At 44.8% G+C, this 27,610-nt stretch overlaps 1 protein-coding gene across 2 annotated transcripts; it reads right to left on the reverse strand.

The window, feature by feature from the left end:
- Positions 1-3,496: 3,496 nt before the first annotated feature.
- LOC144892945 (uncharacterized) lies at positions 3,497-21,228 on the reverse strand. Of its 2 annotated transcripts, none has more exons than XM_078781731.1 (4): positions 20,420-21,228; positions 16,974-17,473; positions 15,401-16,853; positions 3,497-3,932 (listed from the first exon to the last, which is right to left on the reverse strand). In XM_078781731.1, the coding sequence occupies exons 2-4, from the start codon at positions 17,076-17,078 to the stop codon at positions 3,784-3,786; spliced, it is 1,707 nt and encodes a 568-aa protein (XP_078637857.1). In that variant the 5' UTR covers positions 17,079-17,473; positions 20,420-21,228; the 3' UTR covers positions 3,497-3,783. The 2 variants fall into 2 exon arrangements, with proteins under 2 accessions (XP_078637857.1, XP_078637856.1); XM_078781730.1 differs by lacking the exon at positions 20,420-21,228 and adding an exon at positions 11,981-12,139 and having other exon boundaries at positions 16,974-17,211.
- Between the last annotated feature and the right edge of the window lie 6,382 nt (positions 21,229-27,610).

A 27,610-nucleotide genomic window follows, 5' to 3' on the forward strand; every position in this document is an offset into this window, starting at 1 on the left:
GTTGGATCTTGGAGAAGGCGTGAAGCTGGAAGGTGTGAAAACATTTTGCTTCCTCGGAGACATGCTGAATGGAGAAGGTGGATCAGACTAGGCAACGGTTGCTCGAGTGAGATGTGCATGGAAGAAGTTTCGGGAATTGAGTGGCGTGCTGATGATGAGGGGAGTGTCATTGAAGCTGAAGGGAAAGGTGTATGCTGCATGTGTGAGAAGTGTTATGATTTATGGGAGCGAGACATGGGTAATGAACGTAGAGCAGCAACGAAGGTTGGAAAGGGTGGAAATGCGAATGGTTCGACGGATGTGCGGAGTATCGTTGAGAGAGAGGAAGACAAATGATGAATTGCGAAAGATGATGGGAATAGAGCCTGTGATTGATGCTGTGAAGAGGAACAGGTTGAGATGATTTGGTCATGTGTTGAGGAAGGATGAAAGTGACTGGTTGAGAAGAGTGATGGAAATGAATGTAGAAGGAAGTAGAAGAGGGGAAGACCGAGAAAGACTTGGCTAAAGATGGTGGAAGAAGAAATGCGGGCAAGGGGGTTAACAAGGAGAGATGCAGAAAATAGGGCAAAATGGAGAAGATTGTCATGGGGACCGCAAGGCTAACCCCCGCTCTAGCAGGGAAAATGGCCTTTAAAATGCATGTTGTATCAATGATCTCTCCGACTCTCTGGAAAATCCTCTCTCTCTCTTTGCTGATGACTCCACTCTCTGCCGCACCATTCCTCTTCCCTCAGATCGGCAGTCTGCAGCCTCCTCACTCTCTGAAGACCTGGACAAAATCACAGACTGGTCAAACAAGTGGAACATGTCTTTCAATCCTGACAAATCTCACACTCTTACTATGTCTCTCCGAAAAGATCGACTGGACAACCCTCCCATCTACTTTCTCAACAATCCTCTCCAAGAAGTTCTGTCGCTCAAGCTTTTGGGTCTCACTATCTGCTATGATCTTTCTTGGGAAAACCACATTTCCAAGCTGGCCTCCAAAGCCAGTCACCGACTGGGCATCCTCCATCGTGCGAAGTCCTTCCTAGGCACACCTGAGCTCCTCACCACATATAAGGCTTTCATCCACAGCTCAATGGAATACTGTTCTCCCCTATGGGCCGGTGCTCCTGCCTCACACCTAGCTCGGCTTCACGCTGTTGAAACCAAAGCTTTCAGAATCATTGGAATCTCCCATGATGAAGCTATCACTGAGGGCCTTTCACTCACTCATCGCAAGCTGGTAGGTGGTCTTTCTGTCTTCCACCGACCTCTCCCTCTCCCACCCCCCCCCTTCCCATGCCTCCCCTCCCCCCAAAGCCCTCTCCCTCCCACAGATCTCTCGATGTCTCTCGGTCCCTGCTCTCAAATGTTGTGTTTGTGTCCTTCCCCCTCTCTCCCCATCTTGTCTACCGCTCCCGATGTTATATGTTTTATGTGGCGGTTTGTCTTTCTGTGTGATTAATGTTAGCTTTCACGAGCCTCGACCTTGTATACAACAACAAAAAAAAAAAAAAAAAAGGGGGGGGGGGGTGGGGTGGAGATCTGAAAGGGATGGGTGATGGGGAAGATTTGGAGGGGAGGAGTGAGTTTGGATTTCAGAAAGTGTGGTACGATTAATGGGAAACTAACATTTATTGCAAAATGATTCTTGTGACCTTAGAGTCAGAGATAAGTCGAAAGCAACCTTTTAAAGAAGAAGAAGAAAAGTGTTATAATATACGACAGAATACAGCACTTCAGGGGAACGTTTTAACATTTTTAAATTGAACAGTGAAAACTATCTGGGGGAATGCGGTGAAAATGGGGGTGAAACACGTGGTCGAAGGACGAACTAACGAAAAATACAAAGAAGGAAATGTTTTTGTTTTTTTTGAGTTCAGATTTTAAACAAGGAAGTATGGGGTGAAAAGACTGGAAAAAACTGAGAGAACGAGAGTAGATGGACGACAATCGACCGCTGAGAGAAAACAAAGCCTCAAGGTAGGAAGCTTAAAGAACTAGGCCGCAAATTAAGCGGCACGAAATACTGGACTATTTTATACAGGTATGAAAGATTAACACCGATACTCTTCCTCGGGACACTTCCTATAGACACACACGTAAGATAAATACAGTTTCGACAAAAATACAATTGTGAACAATTACTTAACTTCGAGCGTGCGTGGAGAGCATGGACAGCTTCGAAAAGCCGTGACCACCCTGGTAAGATCTCGCGAGATCCAAAATCAGTTAATCTTTAGTTTCAATCTCTCACGAGATATTGACCCCAAAATCTTATCAGTTAATCTTTACATCATTATGTATACCTGAACCAAGTTTGAATTAGATCACTTCAGCCGTTCTCAAGTTATCACGGTGACGAAAGCTATCACGTACTGACAGACGGACAGCCGGGCGGACAACCTGGAAAAATAATTCCTCCATCGACAGAGGCATAAAAATGTTCTATTGTTAGTCAGTAGTCCTGCCATGGATAATTGCATGCACATCAGACATAACTCGTTTGCTGGTTGACTGTAACAAAGCAACCAATAGTGGTAGTACAAACGCTATCACTATGATCACAACAATGAAGCCATAGGCGTTTTAACAATGGGGAAAAAAATGGGAATACAAATTTGCAGAACTAACCAACCAAAACAATTTGAATATAAAAAAAACAATAGCAGAATGAGAATATATCTGAACAGACTGGAATCTGGCAGCGAAGTCCTGTTGCAGTCAGCACAAATTGAGACAACAAAGCAACTTTTTAGTAAACAAACAAAATATACTCCAGCATGCTCAGTTTCTTTTAATTGGTGACTGGGGAAGGGTAGAAACTGGGGAAGAAGGGGAGAAACAAGGACAACTATTCCAAATATCATTCCACAGGATTCTCTTGGCAAAGAGTTCCTAAAGAACATTGTGGCATTTAAAACGAGGGTGTTTATACTTGCCAGTAATATATGACAAGATTTCGTTTTTCCTTTCAGTAGCCCCCAGTATGAGTTTTAGTGAAATGGTTGCTGTAAATGGCTGAGACAAAGGTCTTTCTGTTATGGACCCACTGGGTAATGAATGGTAAGACCGGTCGCAGTCTATAACCATCCAAATGTGTATTTAGCGGAAAGTGTGCACAGAACAGGAAAAACAAATGACAGTTCAATATAATACTCCGAACTACATTCCGTCCCAATATTATTTACATGTCAAACCCCCGTTCACACGACTGACTTGGGAAATATCCATCAACAGCAGGGGCCTCTCGGACACAAAATTTCAAATGAACAGGTTTAGTCGAACTATTTTGCTGCAATGACTTCTATTTCTTTTAAGTAGAATGAATCTTTCCAATAACTGAAAAAAACATTTGGTACCGTCTTCCATACATTATGGCAGTAAAAAAAAGGAAACTTGAGAAAATTTGTTTTCAGCGATGGCCGAGAATGTTATTGAATTTGCTACCAACCACCAAGCATCTTCAGATGTTCTTCAAAGGCGATAGCAAAAATCACAGAACATGTTCACAAACAACCACTAAAAGGTTTGATTTATTCAACAAAGATGTATCCAATTTCTACCAATATCATTCATATCATGTTTGCAAAGTTGGGGAAGGTAAAGTGGAATGAAAATGATAAAAGAATATTTAGAAAAGATGACAGAAGGGAGGAAGGAAACAGCAGCAAAAAAATTCTATTTTTGCAACCTTCAGCTTATCAAAAATGATGAATTACACAAAGAAAATTTCACTGTACTGTGTTAAGCCACCTTTTATTTATAAGTAAAGTGATGATGCAATGCTTGGGTTTATGGTAGATTTGGGAAATATGGACGAGCGGGATTGATTTGTGGATGACCCCAGGGCTGTCGAGGAGGAACCATCTGGTTTTGTGAGGAGAAGAACCCCATGCGTTGTTGGAACATGTTTGCCTCTGGGGCTGCTGCAAAGTTGGAACCTGCTCACACAGTAAGGGTTACAAGAAGAAGAGAAACGTGACTGAGAACAAAATTTCACAAATACCTGCAGAACATACCAAAACATCACCATTATCTGACTAGAAATATGCTATGCCACACATAACATGGTCCATCATATTGTGACGGTTGTGCAAACCCCCAGGGAGAATGAGGCATGTTTCATAGTATTCTGTTTAGCTCTTAAGAATAGGATGTATTTATGGGGATATATATTGTTACGAATTTGGGTAGTGATATATGTAGAGCAGAGTAGATCTGAGTAGGTACCACGCTTTGTGTGTCGCAGTAAGGAACACTACCTGTAATAAGTCCATGTGTAGGCGTTTTGTCGGTTAAGGTGTATAACTGTGAATCTACCAGGAGATTCGAGTGATACGTAATGTAGGGAATAATGAGTAGAGCCCTTGTATGTCTCACCTGGTAATCAAACCTTTGTCCCTTATGGCACTGCAGACCACATAGACACTTGGTTAGGATCCCTTCGTACAACACTAATAACGCCCTCCCCCCCCCCCCCCCCCCCGACATGACCTCGGAAGAAAGCAGGCCAGGACACCTCCGAGAGCCCTATCCACCTCGCATGGCACGTGCTACGACCACGGAGTAGGGGACGGGAGTGAGAGTGACGCAGTGGGCTTGACCTAAGCGAGCCGGTGAGGCGCGTGGAGGAGACCGATTGGTTGGCAGCGCGCCAGAGCTGGAGTCGACCAGTTCGAGAGCTGACGTGACCGGCCGAGGCAATACAGAGAGCCGAACGCCATTGCGCAAGACTAGCTACATTCCTAGTGGAGTCCAGAGGAGTTGGATTCGTAGTTGAGAGTTGGCAGTTCGCTGGAGTGCACGCAGTTTGGTCAGAGCAGTTACTTCTGGCAGTGGTTCGAGAGACGCAGAAAAGTGACTCGCTATTGCAGCTCTTTTTCGTCTTGCGCAGCCGGAGTTGGGCTGAGGTGTAGCCTGAGTGGAGCTCGCTGTCCTGCTGTGGGACCTCTCGGTGCTTCGGAGCTTGGTACACGGACCTCGTGTGCAGCGGCGAGGGCATTGGCTCGGGCCGAGCGGGGCGTGCGAGGCGGATGGAGCATTCCTCCACGTGGGAGTTTGGAACTGCGTTGGACGGACAAGACACGAGATCAGATAAGACCGAGCTCCGCGTACACTGTACACGACGAGACATTTGATTTTGTTAATTCATCCCCTGTTTGTATTTGATATCTGTGTGTGTGGGATCCCAATTTAGCTACCTTATTTCATTACCGGCGCATGCTTTTACTGTCCTTGCTTTTCCCAATAAACCCTTATATTATTTTCTGTACATATTTCTGAACGCAGTTTACCGGGTGGTTAATTTTAATAGATAAGGCTGCGGGGGCTCTCGCCGTTCCCCTCCATTCCGCGCTTGGGGCTTTGGGTTTTGGAATCCGCCATTGAGTTTCCGCCTCGGGAGTTAAAGCCTTCGTGATCGGCTATCCGCAACTCTAGTTTTAATCGGAGTTGCGTGACAATATGCATTCCATGCTCTTTACATTCTGGACTTAAACCATTTCTCACACACCACACACTGTATGGCCACGAGAGCCTGAGGTTTCCTCTCTGGTCGTAGTCAACGTGTGGCCCTCAATGGGTTTCTCTCATCTCCCCTTCCTGTTCAGGCTGGAGTTCCCCAAGGCAGTGTGTTCTGGGCCCTGTGCTTTTTCTGGTCTTCATCAATGATCGTTGACTCTCTTGAAAATCCTCTCTATCTCTTTGCTGATGACTCTGCTCTCTGCCGCTCCATTCCTCATCCCTCAGATCGGCAGTCTGCAGCCCCCTCACTCTTTGCAGACCTAGACAAAATCACAGACTGGTCAAACAAGTGGAACATGTTTTTCAATCCTGACAAATCTCAGACTCTCACTATGTCTCTCCGAAAAGACCGACTGGAAAACCCTTCCATCTACTTTCTCAACAATCCTCTCCAAGAAGTTCTGTCACTCAAGCTTTTGGGTCTCACTATCTGCCATGATCTTTCCTGGGAAAACCACATTTCCAAGCTGGCTTCCAAAGCCAGTTTCCGATTGGGCATCCTCCGTCGTGTGAAGTCCTTCCTTGGCACACCTGAGCTCCTCACCACATACAAGGCTTTCATCCGCAGCTCAATGGAATACTGCTCTCCCCTCTGGGCTGGTGCTCCTGCCTCACACCTAGCTCGGCTTCATGCTGTTGAAACCAAAGCTTTCAGAATCACTGGAATCTCCCACGATGAAGCTAACTCCGAGGGCCTTTCACTCACTCACCACAGGCAGGTAGGTGATCTTTCTGTCTTCTACCGACTCCTATCCAGCCTTGCTCCCCCAGCTCTATCTGTGCTCTGTCCCCCAAATATTCCTACAGGTCGCACAAGATCTGCCAGCAACCCTCCTTCTGGTGAAATTGCCAAAATCAAGACTCTCTGCTCACCTTCACTCCTTCATTATTCCTCTTTACTCCCAACTCTGGAACAAATTCCCTCACTCTCTTCAATCCCACTCCTCCCTCCAGGTCTTTAAAACAGCTGTTCACCACCATCTCTTATCTCCCCCCATCCAAAACCTTGATCTCTTCTACCCCCATTAATTCACCCCAGATGCACTTTTCTTGAAATACCGACTTCTTACCTGGAAGTTCTGGCAGTGTCAATGTGTTTTATACCTTCCCCCCCTCACCTTCCCATGCCTCCTCCCCCCCACAGATCTTCCGATGTCCCTGTTCTCTGCTGTTGTACTTGTGTGCTTCCCTCTCTCTCCCCATCTTGTCTCCCGCTCCCTTTATTGTATGTTTTGTGTGTCCGTTTTTTTTGTGATTGATGTTAGGTCCTACACGAGCCTCGATCTTGTATCCCACCCCCCCCCCCCCCAAAAAGAAAAAAGAAGGTGTCAGTTCGCGCCCACGAGGCAGAAAGGAAATCAATCCTGTCACAGACTGACCAAATTTCATACGAATCCGTCCACAACTTTGGGATATCCTGCCCACAAAAAACAAACATGTAATATGTCGTGCATAGCACGATACTTGAAAAATCCCATAAAGAAGTTGTTGATCTTTGGCATATGTTGATCTTTTAGCTGTGTTGACCTCAAAAATAATAAATAAATAAAAGAATCAAAACCTATGTTGACCTCAAAAATAATTGGTGGATGAATTCAGTGACCTGACCAGCAAATCATCTTCACATTTCAAGCCATTTGGATGAAAATTGACAATTTTAGAAATTTTGTCTATATTGACATTTTGACCTCAAAAAATAATTGGTGGTTGAATTGAGCGACCTGATATGCAAATCCTGTTCAAATTTCAAGTCAATCGGTTGAAAATGGAGGATTATAGAAATTTAGCCTTTGTTGACCCTTTGGCCCATGTTGACCTCAAAATAATTGGTTAAATTTGCAGACCTGATGTGGAAATCCCATCAAATTTCAAGTCCGTCGGATGAAAATTGATGATTTTAGAAATTTAACTACGTTGTTGACCTTTGGCCGATGTTGACCTTTTAACCTCAAAATAAAAATTGACCTTACTTATGACCAAATCTACCATTTCATGAAGCTTAATGAAGATCGGTTTAAAATTGTGACCTGTAGGGCATAGGCGATTGACATACAGCCAAACAATCAAGTCAAATAGACAGAATAACGCACACGATAAACCAATACAATTGAAAAATTTAGATTTGTGCAAGTAACAAAACAAAGAAACAAACAAACACAAAACAGACAGGCGTAAAAACAAAACCTCCGTCCATCTTTGGTGGTGAGGTAATAAAATGTAATGACAATGAAAATTAATTGGGGTTTGGATATGATAAATGTGTAATTATTTCATTATAAATTGATGATTAAAAATAAAAAGTTTATAGTTTGCAAAGGCTGCACGCAATGCAGACGCTTATGCCTTTGTCATGGCAACAGTTTACCATCCATAATGTGCGACTATTTAATTTCCAACCAATGTTTCACAAGATTTACATCAGCTCCTTACTTTTATCCTGAATGAAACTAAAATTGCTTTTAAAAATACGTTATACATTAAAAAAATACATTATTTAACCGTTTCCAGTATGCAATAAGATAATATGGTATTTTTTCAGGCAACCTGAATGCAATGTCTGTATTGTTTACAAGGTAACCATAGGAACAAACACTTAAATAGGAACAAACAATACAGAACGTTGAACAATGACGTGTGCCACGATCGTGGCCAACAGCACCCAAACAGTTAAGTACCATCTGAAAACAATATATTTAGCTTTAAAAAAAAGAAGAAGAAGATTAAAATAAACATAACTAGACATAATTTGAAAGCGCGATATCGAACAATATGCCTCCGCCCACATTATTCCATCATTATACATACAGTGCATTCAGAAAGTATTCAGACCCCTTCACTTTTTTCACATTTTGTTATGTTGCAGCCTTATGCTAAAATCGTTTAAATTCATTTTTTCCCTCATAAATCTACACTCAATACCCCATAATGACAAAGAGAAAACAGGATTTTAGAAAGTTTTGCAAACATATTGTTGTGGATCTGCCGCCGGCCTGCTCCCCTTACCAAGGGGGGATTAGTCCCCTTGTCTTGACTGACCTGGCGCAACCTGGGACCTATTACGTCCCTTCCGGACAGCGCTAAATAGGGTTGCAGGACCAAATTCGCTGTTACCTAAGTACTAGCGCGCTGCCCTGGAAGCGAGGAAATAAGCCCCGCACGAACCACGTGTGTTGGTGATACGCCGAGCGGTTTGCGTACACGTGACCGCGCTATTATTAATTACTATACCCGATTCAAGCGGTTCTTATTCGTACCACGCTTAGCCAATGGAGAAATCACAGGTACGGTCGAATTGGAAAGAAAGGAAGAACAAATGGTTTAATTACTATCACACATATGTACAGTACAGGATGAAGAGACATAAAGCAGCTTATACAGTCTTATTCTTAATACCCAGGACAAACGGGCCCGTCTCACACACACACTCACACGGGGATTGCTGATGAGCAGGATGATGTTCACCAGCTCGCCCAGGGATGGCTCTCGTGCAGTTCTCTCCGGTCCCCGGCACGTTCCTTGGAGATGGAAGTAGGTGAAAGCAGGAGCTTGCCGCGTGTCGTCTGAATGGAACGGGTTATCACGGGGCGAATGGCAGGGAGCGGACTTTGGCGCGGCTGGCGGTTATTCACTTGCGGCTATGGCCGCACTTACTCGCGTGGCTGGAAATGCGCTATATGCGTTACCGGCGCATCTGGCTGCGCCTGCGTACTTGTACGGTTCAACGCCTCTTCTTCTCTCTCTCTGCGCAAGTCCTCAAACAAAACCTTTCGCCACCGCCATATGCGCGCAAGTCCTTTTATCAAGCTCCCTCTCTGCAAGTCCTTTATGAGCAAGTCTCTCCCAACAAGTCCTTTGTAAGACCTTTCGAGGGCTTTGCACAGCGGGTTATATAGGCACGCCCCGCGAACCTTCTGGAACTCACCAGACGCGCTTCACCACACCCTCTCACGCCATTCCGCTCGAGCTCTGATTGGCTGGTGGCTCTTACCGTCATCGCCTCTGCCGCTCCCGACCTCAACACCGCCCCCACCTTTTTAGGCCTACCTCGTGTTAGCTTGACTAGGGGACAGCCAAATGGGGCGCGGGATGGATTACGCCCATAGAGGTAGAATTGGAGGTTGGAACAAAATTAATGGGGCCTACTCTCCTGTCTTTATACAACGCAGGTACTAAGAGGGGACATGGCCTACTCTTACACATACTAAGACATAACTATACTACAAATGGGCCTATATGTTGCTCGTGTGACTAACTATGGGAGGCAGATAAACAGATCGTATAGAGGTCACTAAAGTAATTATAGATGGGGACATTGAGGGAGATAACAGAGATAAAGGACAAAATTAATAAAGTAATGGGGGCGCGAGTAGAGACAAAGGAGCGAGTAGATAAAATAAAAAAAGAATCAGTTTTATGTGTTGAAACAATGTGCAAAGATCGGGATGGATACGAGGATACGAGTCCTCAAGGCGAATCAGGAGGGGTCAAGTCCAATCGAGGTGAGACGGTGTGAGCCGGACTGTATGGTTGGTACGAATGGGTGTATGTTAAGCTTGGGAGGAATAAAGAACCCAGGTTTTCTTGGTGTGATGCAAGGTGCGGAGTGTGTACCGAGAGTGAGCAGAGTAGAATTAAAGAATGAGTGAGAGAGTGTGGATTGAGCGTGGACTCAGACTTAACGGAAAGGAGGAATGAGTCCCATGTCTACGGATCAATGCGGGGGTACGTCCACACATCGGCCCCACAAAGGACTGGTGTGTGGGATTCAAACCCTGGGAAACCGAGCGGTGGGGTTAGCGCTGCATGACAAGAAGAGCGACGAGTGCGTTTCTTCCTGGTTGGTAATAGTCCTCAATTTTACAACAAGTACATAGTACCCACCCCGGCAGACATTTGGGCAGGACAAAGAAAACAACTTGGGTCTGCCGCAGGTTCTATTGGGTTAATATGGGGTGCGATGCACAGGAATGGTGTCAAGCATGCGACGCCTTTACTGCTTAAAATGGACCGACATGGAGGATAAGTGCCCTGCTATAACGGCACTAGGTGGGGGCCCCCTTGGGTTGCCATGGATATATTGGGACCACTGCACCGCACCCACCAAGGTAACAACCAAATACATCCTCGTGGTTATGGACTATTTAACCAAATGGCCAGGGGCCTATGCACTCCTGAACCAAGAAGCTGGGATTGTGGCACAGACCTTCGTGGAAGGATTTGTATGTCAGCATGGGGTTCCGGAAGAGCTTCACACAGACCATGGACAAAATTTTGAAAGTCAATGACCGAAAGAGGTGTGCAGTCTCTTATCAATTCGGAAAACAACAACACCACCCTTAAAACCACAATCTAATGGGATGGTGGAAAAGTTGAACAAGACCTTGATCCAACAATTGGCCTCATGTACCACCACCCATCAGGATGTCTGGAACGGACATCTCCCTTATTTGCTGATGGCCTATCGGACCAGATAGCATGGAGCCAACGCATGCAGCTCATGTATGGACGGGAGTTTTGGACTCCTGTCGCCCTGTTGTGCGGTCCGGTGCCAGAACACTTTGATAGACCGCTGGGGGAGGGTTATACATGTCACCTGGAGAAAGGTCTGGAGTGAGTCCATGCCTTCGCACGCCGCCAATTCCATCTGGTGGGCATAAAGATGAAGCGCAGGTGCGTCCAGCAGAGCCAGGTAAGCGAGTACCCTCCGGGGATAAAGATTTGGTTCTTCAATCCGCAGAGGAAGGGTAAATGCCCCAAGCTCACTTCAACTTGGCAGGGCCCAAGCGTCATCCAGGCACAAATTTGACGCGTTTAATCAAAGTGAGCCCACGGATCCTTCCCCAGATTGAACACGTCGATCGCCTTCTGGCAATATAAGGGCAACAAGACCAACCTAATCCCAACCTACCCTCCCACCACCTGTTCTCCCAACCCCCCATAAACAAAACCTAAACTATACGATAGTCAGTTGAGGCTGTAAAGCAGCCAAATGTGAAGGCTAAGCCATAGCGGCACGTTTGTGGGCTGCTCCTGCAGGATCCATTGGCTGTCGCCATGCTGTGGGCCAGTATTGCAGAACAATAACATTTATATGGAAGATTGTGAGGTGCAGGATCACTGGCTCGCTCCTTGGAGATTGATCGGCTATCTTCCGAAAATGCAAACTGCCCACGGGGCATATGACAAATTAAGCCACAATGAGCTACCAACCAATAATAGACCTGAGGGCACTTCAACAACCTGATTAACTATTCCCAAAGGCTGGTCGAGTTACCGTGATCTATGGACTCGATACAGACACAGTGAACCAATATAGCAATTTTTGGTAAGCAGCACGACTAATTGGTCCTTCAATGAAGCAACAGGTAGGCTCTGCTCGTATTCTACTAATAAAGATAAATACTTGAGGACAAGCTCTGAGTTTGGCTCACAAGGGCCTGTCTTCAAATCAACAGATAACTCTTGCCTGGTGTCGGTACAGCGTCATGTTTCAGCAATTTCCGAGGCTTGTTTCCCAGGTAGTGAGGCTGTTGATCAAATACGAATGTTGACGGCTCGAAGTGGTCTTCGCAAACAACACGATATTTTGAATAAACATCCGTTTTCATGTTGAATTTGGTTGTTCCTAGGTTTTTCAACCACACAGCACACAAATGTTGTTTATCGTTTTGTGGGTCAGGGATGCAAAAAAACAACTTCCGAGTTCTGTGGGCAAATTTCTCGACGATTCTAACAGTAAAAGGCTTGGTACATCAGCATCTTGAACGCTAGAATAACCTGTGATGAAACGCAGACATACACGTCCATCAATGCGTTGTGCAACTTTGACATCATGCGAATTGACAGAGGTAGCTCATTTACATAACGGAAGTGAAAATAGTCAGATTTTAAAATATAATTATCCAGCTTATTATTCTCCCCCCAAAAATTAATGATTGTGTCCTTTTAGGGGTCTGGTGGGTCAAAGGAGTCGAAAGGTTCTTTGGGTCTAAAGGGACTTCAAGGATAAACTTTTTCTCAAGGGTCTTAAGTGGTGTGTTCAAATTCAAATTCATTAAAAAAATATATAAGAAATCTTAAGTGGGTCTTAAAAGTGTGTTAAAATTCAGTTGATCTGAAAAAAACTAGGTCAGGAACACAAACCAAATATCAGGTGCACAACTTCCCTGCTTTGTTGAACAACAATGTTGGACAACCGATAAAAAACTTCAGTGCAGATTATGATGCAAAAACATGTTGGAAGGCCAAGTGGTCTTTCAGATTCTGCATTGGCAAAACTGAGCGATGACAAGAAACGCAATTTTTTTTTCAGACTGCCATTTGACCTTGACCTTTTTTAATCTGGAGGGGTATAATGTAAATTATGTGTAAATGTGACTTGCTCTGGTCTATCCAGAGAGGGCATTTTAGTTCTGATCGGACAGACCATAGTCAAATTTTGGTGAAAAATGTTAAATTGTCTATAATTCGGTCATGACCTTCAAATTAGGTCAATGTCAGAAACATTAGGTCAACCCCACATACTTTGTACTCCTATTATTGATGCAAAATTGCATTCCAAAAGTCCCTGCCAGCTTCGAGATACACCTTGTAAATTGGGAGTGTTGACAGCGCAGGATGCAAAAAAAAACAAAAAAAAACGAGTGCTGTTATAGTTTAATACTTAAAACTTTATTTTAGCTTAGTTCAATACTTAACACCTTGTTGATTATTTAAATACCGAAGACTTCACAGCTTCAGGGGATGTCACCTCCAAATCCCCACAAGAGGGCCTATGGTAGCCTCATTGATTTGTGTCCCTTATTTTTTTCCCATGAGACCTGGTCACCATGAGATGGCTGTAGCTCCTATGCAGCAGTGTGTGGCATGCGCATGACATGAGACTCTTAGATTACTTATTTCAGGCTCTGCATCACTGCAATCAAATACTGTAATGAGCGTTTTTATCACCTTCTCCACCGCCGGTGGACGCAGATTATGTTTTCATACGCTTGTCTATTTGTTTGTCTGTGAGCAGGATTTCTCAAAAGGTTATGGAAGGATTCGGACAAAGCTTGGTGGACAGGTTGGGTGAGTGACGTGGACCAATAGAATCAATTTTGGCGAGGACCCGAATCCAAATACTGGAGGTTTTTAAAGTGATTTTTTTTACCGTTGAGAGATGGAGCCAAAAACGATATATAGCACAACATTTCAAAAGGTTGTGGATGGATTATGACAGAAGGTGGATGAGTTGGTTCGGTGACAAGAGCAAGCCGAATAGATTTTGGTTCAGGTCTGGATGAAGATCCGGCCTGTCAGTGGGACACAAAACTTGAACTGTTCAACTTTGTAGAGGTATGCGCTCCACCAAGTGCTGTTCTAGTTGATGATGCAATCTTTTCAGTTGATGCGATCGTTATGTGACAGGTTTCCTGTGCTAATCGTGTCACCAGAAGCAATGTGAGCATTTTCAAAATGAGTGAAACTTTGTGAGGAAAAAACTGCATTGGGAAGGCCAGGATGATTTTGACAAATGACTCTGCATTAAAATGATGATTGATTGTGGTTGCTTGTTCAAACTCTAGGATGTATGGGCCAGCAATTGATATAAAAAAAAACTCTTTGGAAGACAGTTGCTTTGAGGTGAGAAACCAGTTATTTCCTAAAAAGTGATTTGACATAATGATACATTTTTACTTTTTAAGAAGACAATTTACCCCTTTAATGGCTCAGAATTCAGTATTTTGCATTGAGACATTTCAACATTCTCCTGTATGGATCAGGGGCATTGGCATCGATCTTCATCAAAGCATGATCCTGAACCCTCCATCCATGCCTGCAGTCCTAACAAACCATACCATCGGTAGCCGTTGCTGACCTCTTCAAATTGTTCGGAAGCATGGTCGGTTTTAAGCCAGACTCCAGGGCATCTCCAGGACTTTAAGCCAGGGCATCTTGGTTACAGCGTTCATTCTGAGTTTTGGAGATTCGTGGTCCGATTCTGACCCTGACCTAGTCGGAAGAAAGACTTTAAAAATAGCCCCGTGGGGGACTGATGGTCATTTCCCCAACAGGCAGGATGACCGAAGACATGACGGATAAAGCGGAATCGGGTAGGGACTGTTTGAACGGAATCGACTTAATGGGGTTAATGTGGTCCTGATTGGATTTTGCCAAAGCCCAGTTTTGAACACCGTATCTGAATTTAGTGCCATGGGGGTCAGCAGATCCAGATAAGAAGTACAATTCAAGAAGACCCTGCTTCCCTGATGAACCCTGTCAAATTTGGTTCAATTCTGGCTCGTACTTATGGAGATGATGATGTTTCAGTGAAAATGGCGGATCAGGGGCGTTTCGTGGAAGCCAGTGCTTATGTCGAGCACAACTTTAGATCTGGGACTGGCCCCAATGCCTCCAAGCAAGTTTCATTCGAATCTGGTGGTACGTTTCAGAGGATAAGATTTGGGAAAAATTATCCGAATTTTATCATCCAAATTTTAATTAATTTAATTATCCGAATTTAAGACTTCCTTCGAGCTCAAATATGATCCTTAGACCACAAAGGGAAAAAAAGTTGGCGTTCCAAAAACCATCAGTGATAGGCCAAGATTTGTAAAAAAAATTTTTTTTAAACAAGACAAGTAAAAACAATTTGGCCATCTACTTTTTGAAATTGGTCATCAACTCAAATACTTAACAACCCTGACATCATGAGTCCAAGTCACTTAAAATATTGTTGAGATTATCAAGGTGTGTCCTGTTTATTTTACAGGACTCAACTGTACTTGCATTTATAATAGTGGGTGAATATCAGCTCATGTTAATTTTTAACCTCAAATAAAGCATGGAACAAACATGGAAGATTTAACAATGCAAAGCCTGTCAATGTAAACCACAAGCTTACCTGGATTATGAAGGAAATTCGGAGGAGGATTCCTGAGGCAATCCGGTTGAAGATTCCTGAGGGTATATGGTGTATTGTTCCTGGGCATATTCGGATGAAAATTGCTGAGGGGATACGGTGTATTGTTCCTGGGCATATTCGGTTGAAGATTGCTGAGGGGATACGATGTATTGTTCCTGGGCATATTCGGTTGAAGATTGCTGAGGGGATACGATGTATTGTTCCTGGGCATATTCGGTTGAAGATTGCTGAGGGGATACGATGTATTGTTCCTGGGCATATTCGGTTGAAGATTGCTGGGGATATCCGGTGGAAGGTTCCTGGGAAAATCCGTTGGAAGGTTCCTGGGGAAATGCGGTGGAAGGTTCATGGGGAAATCCGGTGGAAGGTTCATGGGGAAATCCGGTGGAAGGTTCCTGGGGAAATCCGGTGGAAGGTTCCTGGAGGAATCCAGTGGAAGGTTTCTGAGAAAATCTGGTGAAAGGTTCTTGAATACATCCTGTGGAAGGTTTCTGAGTATATCGTGTGGAAGGTTCCTGAGTATATCTGGTGGAAGGTTCCTGAGTAAATCTGGTGGAAGGTTCCTGAGTAAATCCGGTGGAAGGTTTCTGAGGAAATCCAGTGAAAGCTTCCCAAGTAAATCCAGGGGATTGTTCCTTGGGAAATCCGGTGGAAGGTCCTTGGGGAAATCCGGTGGAAAGTCCGTGGGGAAATTTTGCTGACTGTTCCCGGGGAAATCCTGCTGAAGGTCCCCGGGGAAGTCCTGCTGACGGTCCCCAAGGAAGTCCTGCCGTTGGTCCCCTGAGAAATCCTGCCGACGGTCCCCTGAGAAATCCCGTTGACGGTCCCCTGAGAAATCCCGTTGACGGTCACCGGAGAAATCCCGCTGACGGTCACCGGAGAAATCCTGCTGACGGTCACCGGAGAAATCCTGCTGACGGTCACCGGAGAAATCCCGCTGACGGTCACTGGAAAAATCCCGCTGACGGTCACTGGGGGAATCCCGCTGACGGGCCCTGGGGGAATCCCACTGACGGGCCCTGGGGGAATCCCACTGACGGTTCCTGGGGGAATCCCGCTGACGGTCCCTGGGGGAATCCTGCTGACGGTCCATGGGGGAATCCCGCTGACGGTCCCTGGGGGAATCCCGCTGACGGTTCCTGGGGGAATCCCGCTGACGGTCCCTGGAGGAATCCCGCTGACGGTCCCTGGAGGAATCCCGCCGACGGTCCCTGGAGGAATCCCGCTGACGGTCCCTGGAGGAATCCCGCTGACGGTTGCTGGGGGAATCCCGCTGACGGTCCCTGGGAAAATCCTGCCGATGGTCCCTGGGCAAATCCAACTGACGGTCCCTGGAGAAATCCTGCTGACCGTCCCTGGGGAAATCCACTGGACTGTCTCTTGGGAAATCCGGTGGGTAATCTTGATCTTGCCTCCGCTCAATTTTATCCAACTGTGGGTCCAAAATTCCAAAAGGGTCAAACAAAGCATGAACCAATACTGCTTATCCAGTTAAAAAGAAACACTGCAGATCAAAGAAACACTGCAGATCAAAGATAACACTCCCACTTACATCTTTGACAGGCTTTAGGCGATACTTCATCAAAGCACATGTGAGGAACTTCGAAGCACGCAGCGCGAGGCAAGCTTCTTCCTCATTTGTAATCTGACATGTCATCTGACAAAAGGAACGGTATTATATAAAAACAAAACAAAATCAATATCATATTCTGTGGGTAGGAATCGCACGTTAATATTGTTAGCACTGTTTTCTGTTTAAGGAAAAAGCCTGGTTCACAGAGACGATGCAAACTCTCCGCATGGAGAGGAGAGGGTGGAGGGTAGAAGATTATAGATGGGATATGACGTAGGGAGTGGGGTTGCTTGGTTTCTTACATTATTAATTTATCATTTTTTTTTGAACAGGAACTACGAGAGATGATTTAATCATATATCTATTGTTTAGTTTAAAGTCTCATGAGTCCTTTAATTTGCACATGATCAAGTGTAACACATCGTGTCAATGTTATGCAGATCAGCGAGGCTGGTTCATGGTACGAATATAAAAATGAACTTTTATAATAATAATAATAATAATAATAATAATAATAATTCATTTATTTTGTATAGCGCTTTTCCAGAAGCCCAAAGGCGCTTTGACAGAGTGGAAAACATAATGCATAACAATACATGAAAACAACAATTGCAAAAAGACAAGAATCAAGAAAACAAACAGCAGCGATATACGGCATATATATAAGACAAGAATCAAAAAGACAAGACAAGAATCAATAGGGAAATATTTAAAGCAAAAGGAGGGAGAAGGAGAAGAGATAGTCAGGGGTTAAATGCTGTGGGTTGAATGTTGAATGCAGCGTTGAACAGGTGGGTCTTTAGTGATGTTTTGAATGTGGTGAGTGAGGAGGAGTCTCTGATGGTGTGAGGTAGTGAGTTCCAGAGGGTGGGAGCAGCGATGGAGAAGGCCCTGTCCCCCCAGGATCTGAATTTGGTCCGGATGGAGGGGGTCAGGAGGTTGGTACCAGCAGAGCGGAGGTTGCGGGTGGGAGTGTGTCTGGAGAGGAGGTCAGCCAGGTAGGATGGGGCCAGGTTATGGAGGGCTTTGTATGTCAAGAGGAGGATTTTGTACTGGATTCTCTGGGGGATGGGGAGCCAGTGAAGCTTGTAAAGGACGGGGGTGATGTGGTCACGGGTCCGGGAATGAGTGAGTAGACGGGCAGCGGAGTTCTGAATGTATTGGAGTTTATTGGTGATTTTTGAGGGTGAACCATAGAGGAGGCTATTGCAGTAGTCCAGACGGGAGGTGATGAAGGCGTGGATGAGGGTTTCTGCAGCCGTGGAGGAGAGGGATGAGCGGAGACGGGCAATGTTTTTCAGGTGAAAGAAGGCTGACTTTGTGATCTGTTTAGTGTATTTGTCGAAGGAAAGGGTTTGGTCAAAGATGACGCCAAGATTCCGGATGTGAGGGGAGGTGGATACTGGGATACCGTCGATGTTGAGGGCAAAGTTATGGGTGGATTTTGTGAGCGTTTTTGGGCCAATGATGATTATTTCAGATTTATCACAGTTAAGCTTGAGGAAGTTGATTTGAAGCCAGGATTTTATTTCAGTGATGCAGTTTGTCAGGATAGAGTGGGTGTCGGTGGAGACGGACTTGGTGGAGATGAAAAGCTGGATGTCATCGGCGAAGCAGTGGAATTGGAGACCATGACGGCGGATTAAGTGACCGAGCGGGGACAGGTAAAGGATGAAGAGGAGGGGGCCAAGAACTGAACCTTGGGGGACACCTTGGGGGAGGGGAGCAGTGGGGGATTTGCAGTTATTGATGGAGATGAACTGGCATCTGTCAGAGAGGTATGATTTAATCCAAGAGAGGGCAGTGCCGGTGACGTTAAAGGTGGATTCAAGTCGGGTGAGGAGGATAGTGTGATCGATGGTGTCAAAGGCAGCGCTGAGGTCGAGGAGGACGAGAATGTTGAGGTTGCCAGCGTCAGAGGAGAGGAGAAGGTCGTTGGTGATTTTGAGGAGAGCAGTTTCAGTACTGTGGTTGGAGCGGAATCCGGATTGGAATGTTTCATACAAGTTATTGGCAGAGAGATGATGTTTGAGTTGAGTGGCTACAGCGCGTTCCAAAACTTTTGACAGAAAGGGTAGGTTGGAGATGGGTCTGAAGTTGTTTAGGGTGTCAGGGTTTAGACCAGGTTTTTTTAGAATGGGGGTAACAGCAGCAATTTTGAGGGAAGGTGGGACGATGCCTGTAGACAGGGAGGAGTTTATTGTTGCAATGATAAGTGGAGAGAGAGCAGGGAGGGAGGCTTTGACAAAGCTGGAGGGGATGGGGTCAAGAGTGCAGGTGGCAGTTTTCATTCCTATGAGGAGTTCAGAGAGGTCAGTAGGAGAGATTGGGGAGAACCGAGACAGGGGGTGGCAGGACAAGGGGGGGCAGGTGGTTGGAGGGGGAGCGGGTGCGGCGGTGGTCAAGCTGTTGTAGATGTTGTCAATTTTGCGTTGGAAGAAAGAGAGGAAGGAGATGCAGTTGTCTACTGTGAATGACTGGGTGGTGGTGTTCAGGGGGCGGAGGAGTTTGTTTATTGTCGAGAAGAGTGCTTTTGGGTTTCCGGAGCCAGAGTGGATAATTTGAGAGTAGTAGGCAGAGCGGGCGCGGGAGAGGGCATCTTTGTAGTGTTGTATGTGGTCCTTGTAGGCTTGGGAGTGAACTGTGAGACCCGTTTTATTGCGGAGTCTTTCAAGTTGGCGAGCACGAGTTTTCATCAGGTGGAGTTCAGGGGTAAACCAGGGAGAAGTTTTGCCTCCAAGCAAGTTTCATTCGAATCTGGTGGTACGTTTCAGAGGATAAGATTTGGGAAAAATTATCCGAATTTTATCATCCAAATTTTAATTAATTTAATTATCCGAATTTAAGACTTCCTTCGAGCTCAAATATGATCCTTAGACCACAAAGGGAAAAAAAGTTGGCGTTCCAAAAACCATCAGTGATAGGCCAAGATTTGTAAAAAAAATTTTTTTTAAACAAGACAAGTAAAAACAATTTGGCCATCTACTTTTTGAAATTGGTCATCAACTCAAATACTTAACAACCCTGACATCATGAGTCCAAGTCACTTAAAATATTGTTGAGATTATCAAGGTGTGTCCTGTTTATTTTACAGGACTCAACTGTACTTGCATTTATAATAGTGGGTGAATATCAGCTCATGTTAATTTTTAACCTCAAATAAAGCATGGAACAAACATGGAAGATTTAACAATGCAAAGCCTGTCAATGTAAACCACAAGCTTACCTGGATTATGAAGGAAATTCGGAGGAGGATTCCTGAGGCAATCCGGTTGAAGATTCCTGAGGGTATATGGTGTATTGTTCCTGGGCATATTCGGATGAAAATTGCTGAGGGGATACGGTGTATTGTTCCTGGGCATATTCGGTTGAAGATTGCTGAGGGGATCTTTTGATCTTTTTATTTTATTTTATTTATTTAAAACTTTTATTTTGAATTTAAAATAAAACGAGAAAGCATGTGAAAATGAAAAGCCCATCCACGTCAGTTTGTATTCAGTCTTCTTCTAAATAACGAAAATAACGAAAACAGTAAAAAAAAAATTTTAAAAATGAAAATTTATGATTTTATGCAGCGCTGACCTTTAGATCTAAAAAATAATCAGCTTCTAGCTTTTGATTGGTGAATCAATTATGTGACTCAATATGCAAATACACTAAATTTCAGGTCAATTGCATGGAAATTGACGATTTTATGCAACCTTGACCTTTGACCTAAAAAAAACAATCGACTCATATCTTTTTATGAACAAGCGTTACACCTAGGTCCCCCGTCGGTGAAGTGATGCGAGTTGACAAAGTGGAAGACGCAAGGCAGCCATCTTGGATTTTGACGTGGCGACCCAATTTTCAATAGCGTTCTCCCGTATGCGTAGACACACCCACACACCAGATTAGAAGTTGGTACTTCGCCTATTTTTCAAGATATTCCGCTCACAAGGTTCAGCCATACATGGCGGCGGCCATCTTGGATTTTGACGTGGCGACCCAATTTCAATAGGTTTCTTCCTTATGCCTAGATACACCCACACACCAGATTATAAGTTGGTACTTCGCTTATTTTTCAAGATATTTCGCTCACAAGGTTCAGACATATATATGGTGGCGGCCATCTTGGATTTTGACGGGGCGACCCAATTTTCGATAGCATTCTTTCTTATGCCGAGATACACCCACACACCAAGTTAGAAGTTGGTACTTCGCTTATTTTTCGAGATATTTCGCTCACAAGGTTCAGACATATATATGGTGGCGGCCATCTTGAATTTTGACGTGGCGACCCAATTTTCAATAGCGTTCTTCCTCATGCCGAGATACACCCACACACCAAGTTAGAAGTTGGTACTTCGCTTATTTTTCAAGATATTACGCTCACAAGGTTCAGACATACATGGCGGCGGCCATCTTGGATTTTGACGTGGCGACCCAATTTTCAATAGGGATCTTCCTTATGCCTAGATACACCCACACACCAGATTATAAGTTGGTACTTCGCTTATTTGTCAAGATATTTTGCTCACAAGGTTCAGACATATATATGGTGGCGGCCATCTTGGATTTTGACATGGCGACCCAATTTTCAATAGCGTTCTTCCTTATGCCGAGGTACACGCACACACCAAATTAGAAGTTGGTACTTCGCTTATTTTTCAAGATATTCATCTCACAAGGTTCAGACATACATGGCGGCGGCCATCTTGGATTTTGACGTGGCGACCCAATTTTCAATAGCTTTCTTCCTTACTAGCCGAAACCCGTGGAACATCCACGGAAGGGAGGATGTGGTGTATGGATAGAGTGTACCATTATGGATGGCATAGGGGATTTGCTTGTCCGAGTAAGAGTTAGGAAGAAAGATGAGAATGAAGAGTGCGTATATGAACAACGATCGCCGACACCGGCACAAATGCATGCTCCAGATTGTCCACTCAGTGGACGGCTTGCTTTCGCCTTCGCCTGTCCAATCAGCGGACGGCTTGCTTCGCCTTTGCCCAGCAGACGCCAATACGATGGCGTCGTAAGATGGCGTCGTATCGGCAGTTAATCGGATGCTTTTGGGCCCCAACGTCGGCTAATTCAGATTTTTCGAGTATGGCTGTACGTGATAAACAAAGAGCATGGTTCGTAGATCGTAAATCCATTAGTGCCGTGGGCATCGGGTCACTGGGTGCGGCGTAAAAGGGATAACAAAGTCGAGTCCTTACGCTATTATTATATAGATGCCTAGATACACCCACACACCAGATTAGAAGTTGGTACTTCGCTTATTTTTCAAGATATTCAGCTCACAAGGTTCAGACATACATGGCATCAGACATACATGGCGGCGGCCATCTTGGATTTTGACGTGGGTTGCACCCACACACCAAATTCGAATGCGGTCCTTCGCTTACGCACACACACACGCACGCATGCACGCACGGACGGACACACAGACTTAGGGGAAAACCATAGTCCCCCTTTCGCTCCGCGGTGCGACGGGGGACAATGAACCGATTCAGTGACCTGATATGCAGATTCTTAAAATTTTAGGTTAATGAGATGAAAATTGACAATTTTATGTGACGCTGACCTTTTGACCAAATTATTAATTTGCCTTCTCCATATTATCATAATAAAGCTTTGTTGAAAATTTCATGATAAAACTCAAATGGCAAATTGAAATTTCAGGTCAATTGGATGAAAATTGATGATTTTAGGTGACAATGACATTTAACCTTTTGACAAAATTATTAATTTGTCTTCTCCATATTATTATAACAAGGGAGATACCCGTGCTATGCATGGGTGGGAGGCCGGAAGCAAACAGGCAATGCAGATACAGCGAATGCTAAAGCATGAAACCAATAAATTCCACATTCCTGTAGCACCTTCAGTCGCACGTCAGACATGGACAGCAAGTTCGTGAAGGACTTCCATGAAAAATGTACCCGTTCGCAAACAAACGGGTACGTTCACGTATAGAAACATCGATCGTGGGACCGTGGCAAATCTGCATATGGCGATCCGCGAAGTTCACGTTCAGAAAGTAGAAACCATCACGGCATGTCGTCATTCACTTGAACTCGATATCTCTTTTTTCATTCCAAACAACATATCTCCAATTAATCACAACATAAACTTTTAACAACATTGTTAATGTTTCCTTCATTGGAAAAACTATCAAACCAACAGTTAAAAGGACTTTGAGCCGATAGCTGGTACGGCCTTGGCAAGATCGATGGGACAGCGATCTGTTAGCGTATTTACCACCTAAATAGCTATGTGGAATTCTCTCATGTAGAGATTAAATGTCGTTTGAACTTTGGCCGAGGTCATTATTTACTTTTAATGATGTTTACATACAAATGATGTTTAATGATGTTTATATTGGTTTTGGGTCGTCCTTTCCGCCTATCTCGTGGGATTGTAAGTAGGAGAGACGGCCGTGATGGCGGGGAGCGAGGGGTTGTAATTCTCTCAAGCAGGGATTCAACCCGTGTCCTTATAAAAGGTCTTGGTCTGAGGTCACCGAGTTCGATCGGTGCAGCCGTTTGTGCGGCACCCAGGAAAACAACATCGTCACAATTGAAACATCGTCACAATGAACATTATGCGAACGCGAATGTTATGCGGGAGTCCAAACCTGAGAATGCTGGAGACCAAAGCTGAAATTGGGAAAACGAAATAGCCTATTTTACTCCTGGAGATCCCAGGATTACCCACCCAAAATATTGTTGCGATCGGTTCAGCAGTTTTTACGGTACCTTCGAATGGACAGACAGACAGACAGACGGACATTTGGTAAATTATAGTAAGATAATGCTTTGTTGAAATTTAATGACAAAACTCAAATGGTAAATTGAAATTTCAATTTACCACCCATAATTTGAAATTTCACACACACGTCATTAAAATGAATTTCTAACACAAGGCTGTGTGTGATACCAGTACATTTACAATTACACAATTTTAACTCAACATCTATCTTCGTAAGATAATACAGAATGCCATAACATGCTTCAAGCTTAAACTCGTGCTTTGGGGACCACACAAGATCACAAACACAAACGGTTTGTTTTTGATAAAATAACATGACACTCACAGAAAAAGAGTGAGCTAACCTTTTGGAATTTTATTTGAAAGCATTTAATGAAAACTGTAATCATGTGCATTCGTGTTCGTAAAATTTTTATACTTTCCCTTATGAAAAAACATTTCCCACCAGCCACCCATCTTCCACACGTCACACATAAAACCACTTCCAGCCACACATAGACTATTTCCCACCAGCTGTGCACATAACAGTTCTAAAAGCATCTTCGCATAAAACAGCTGTACATGGCATGAATTTTCTTAAAGCATGAATCACGAACTGCCAGGAACATATCCCCCCATTTTCCATTGTAACAATGCCCCCACATTCGTGGCATTTTCCAGGAACGTATCTTTTCCCCCGCGAATGCCGGGGTCCGACAGTATAATACAAACACAACAAAAAAGACACTTGGTTAAAGTCGTGGTTACTTTCTTGAAAACATGACGTTCTGTGAAATGCTGTTAATGGATCAATTTTATCCATTTTTTCCAGATCAATTTTAATGGATCAAGTTAATGGATCAATGGAATAATAATTAATGTTAATAGGGGAGCAAGGTAGTGGGGTAGGTTCCCTCATCCACATTAAATGCATCACATTTAAGTAAATTCCCACACTTTACATTGTTTATATATTTTATATTGTACATTGTAATACAGTACAGGGAGTCCCCGGTTTACAAACACCACAATTAATAATAATAATAATAATTCATTTATTTTGTATAGCGCTTTTCCAGAAGCCCAAAGGCGCTTTGACAGAGTGGAAAACATAATGCATAACAATACATGAAAACAACAATTGCAAAAAGACAAGAATCAAGAAAACAAACAGCAGCGATATACGGCATATATATAAGACAAGAATCAAAAAGACAAGACAAGAATCAATAGGGAAATATTTAAAGCAAAAGGAGGGAGAAGGAGAAGAGATAGTCAGGGGTTAAATGCTGTGGGTTGAATGTTGAATGCAGCGTTGAACAGGTGGGTCTTTAGTGATGTTTTGAATGTGGTGAGTGAGGAGGAGTCTCTGATGGTGTGAGGTAGTGAGTTCCAGAGGGTGGGAGCAGCGATGGAGAAGGCCCTGTCCCCCCAGGATCTGAATTTGGTCCGGATGGAGGGGGTCAGGAGGTTGGTACCAGCAGAGCGGAGGTTGCGGGTGGGAGTGTGTCTGGAGAGGAGGTCAGCCAGGTAGGATGGGGCCAGGTTATGGAGGGCTTTGTATGTCAAGAGGAGGATTTTGTACTGGATTCTCTGGGGGATGGGGAGCCAGTGAAGCTTGTAAAGGACGGGGGTGATGTGGTCACGGGTCCGGGAATGAGTGAGTAGACGGGCAGCGGAGTTCTGAATGTATTGGAGTTTATTGGTGATTTTTGAGGGTGAACCATGGAGGAGGCTATTGCAGTAGTCCAGACGGGAGGTGATGAAGGCGTGGATGAGGGTTTCTGCAGCCGTGGAGGAGAGGGATGAGCGGAGACGGGCAATGTTTTTCAGGTGAAAGAAGGCTGACTTTGTGATCTGTTTAGTGTATTTGTCGAAGGAAAGGGTTTGGTCAAAGATGACGCCAAGATTCCGGATGTGAGGGGAGGTGGATACTGGGATACCGTCGATGTTGAGGGCAAAGTTATGGGTGGATTTTGTGAGCGTTTTTGGGCCAATGATGATTATTTCAGATTTATCACAGTTAAGCTTGAGGAAGTTGATTTGAAGCCAGGATTTTATTTCAGTGATGCAGTTTGTCAGGATAGAGTGGGTGTCGGTGGAGACGGACTTGGTGGAGATGAAAAGCTGGATGTCATCGGCGAAGCAGTGGAATTGGAGACCATGACGGCGGATTAAGTGACCGAGCGGGGACAGGTAAAGGATGAAGAGGAGGGGGCCAAGAACTGAACCTTGGGGGACACCTTGGGGGAGGGGAGCAGTGGGGGATTTGCAGTTATTGATGGAGATGAACTGGCATCTGTCAGAGAGGTATGATTTAATCCAAGAGAGGGCAGTGCCGGTGACGTTAAAGGTGGATTCAAGTCGGGTGAGGAGGATAGTGTGATCGATGGTGTCAAAGGCAGCGCTGAGGTCGAGGAGGACGAGAATGTTGAGGTTGCCAGCGTCAGAGGAGAGGAGAAGGTCGTTGGTGATTTTGAGGAGAGCAGTTTCAGTACTGTGGTTGGAGCGGAATCCGGATTGGAATGTTTCATACAAGTTATTGGCAGAGAGATGATGTTTGAGTTGAGTGGCTACAGCGCGTTCCAAAACTTTGACAGAAAGGGTAGGTTGGAGATGGGTCTGAAGTTGTTTAGGGTGTCAGGGTTTAGACCAGGTTTTTTTAGAATGGGGGTAACAGCAGCAATTTTGAGGGAAGGTGGGACGATGCCTGTAGACAGGGAGGAGTTTATTGTTGCAATGATAAGTGGAGAGAGAGCAGGGAGGGAGGCTTTGACAAAGCTGGAGGGGATGGGGTCAAGAGTGCAGGTGGCAGTTTTCATTCCTATGAGGAGTTCAGAGAGGTCAGTAGGAGAGATTGGGGAGAACCGAGACAGGGGATGGCAGGACAAGGGGGGGCAGGTGGTTGGAGGGGGAGCGGGTGCGGCGGTGGTCAAGCTGTTGTAGATGTTGTCAATTTTGCGTTGGAAGAAAGAGAGGAAGGAGATGCAGTTGTCTACTGTGAATGACTGGGTGGTGGTGTTCAGGGGGCGGAGGAGTTTGTTTATTGTCGAGAAGAGTGCTTTTGGGTTTCCGGAGCCAGAGTGGATAATTTGAGAGTAGTAGGCAGAGCGGGCGCGGGAGAGGGCATCTTTGTAGTGTTGTATGTGGTCCTTGTAGGCTTGGGAGTGAACTGTGAGACCCGTTTTATTGCGGAGTCTTTCAAGTTGGCGAGCACGAGTTTTCATCAGGTGGAGTTCAGGGGTAAACCAGGGAGCAGAATGGGTGAAAGAAACTGTTTTGGTTTTTACAGGCGCAAGCTGGTCAAGGCAGGAGGAGAGAGTGTGGTTGTAGTAGTCAGTGAGGTCGGAAGGGGTGTGGAGGTCAATGAAGGGAGAAGTGGACATTTTTTCAGAGAGGGTGGATGAGAATGAGGTAGGTGAAAGAGCGTTTAGCTTACGGAAGTTGATTGTGCGATAATGCCTTGGTGTTGGGGCGGGGATGTTGATGGTCAGAGTGATGGCTAAGTGGTCAGAGAGGGTGAGGTCGGAGCCATAGAGATGGTGCAAATTTAATCCAGTGGAGCAGACAAGGTCCAAAATGTGACCACGGATATGGGTAGGAAAGTCGACATGTTGAGTGAGGTTAAAGCAGGTGAGTAAATCAGTGAAGTCAGTGGTTATTGTGGAGTCAGTGGAGTCCATGTGGATATTGAAATCACCAAGGAGGAGGATTGAGGGGGAGAGGGAACATAGCTGGGTCAGAAAGTAGGAGAAGTCAGACAGGAATGATGGGTGTGGTTTGGGAGGGCGGTAGACGACAGCCATGACTGACTGCGTGTGACCAGAGAGTTTTAAAGCCAGGTGTTCAAATGATGGAGCAGATGAGATGGAGATGAG

The sequence above is a fragment of the Myxine glutinosa genome, chromosome 7, assembly GCF_964187855.1.
Source record: "Myxine glutinosa chromosome 7, kmMyxGlut1.1, whole genome shotgun sequence".
NCBI lineage: Eukaryota > Metazoa > Chordata > Myxini > Myxiniformes > Myxinidae > Myxine > Myxine glutinosa.

Coding starts and splice junctions, on each gene's coding strand:
- LOC144892945 (XM_078781730.1), bottom strand. CDS start 17,078: ATGACATGTCAGATTACAAATGAGGAAGAAGCTTGCCTCGCGCTGCGT. Junction 16,854..16,973: donor GCCTAAAGCCTGTCAAAGAT/GTAAGTGGGAGT, acceptor TTGGACCCACAG/TTGGATAAAATTGAGCGGAG. Junction 12,140..15,400: donor GAATTTCCTTCATAATCCAG/GTAAGCTTGTGG, acceptor TGAAAAACCTAG/GAACAACCAAATTCAACATG.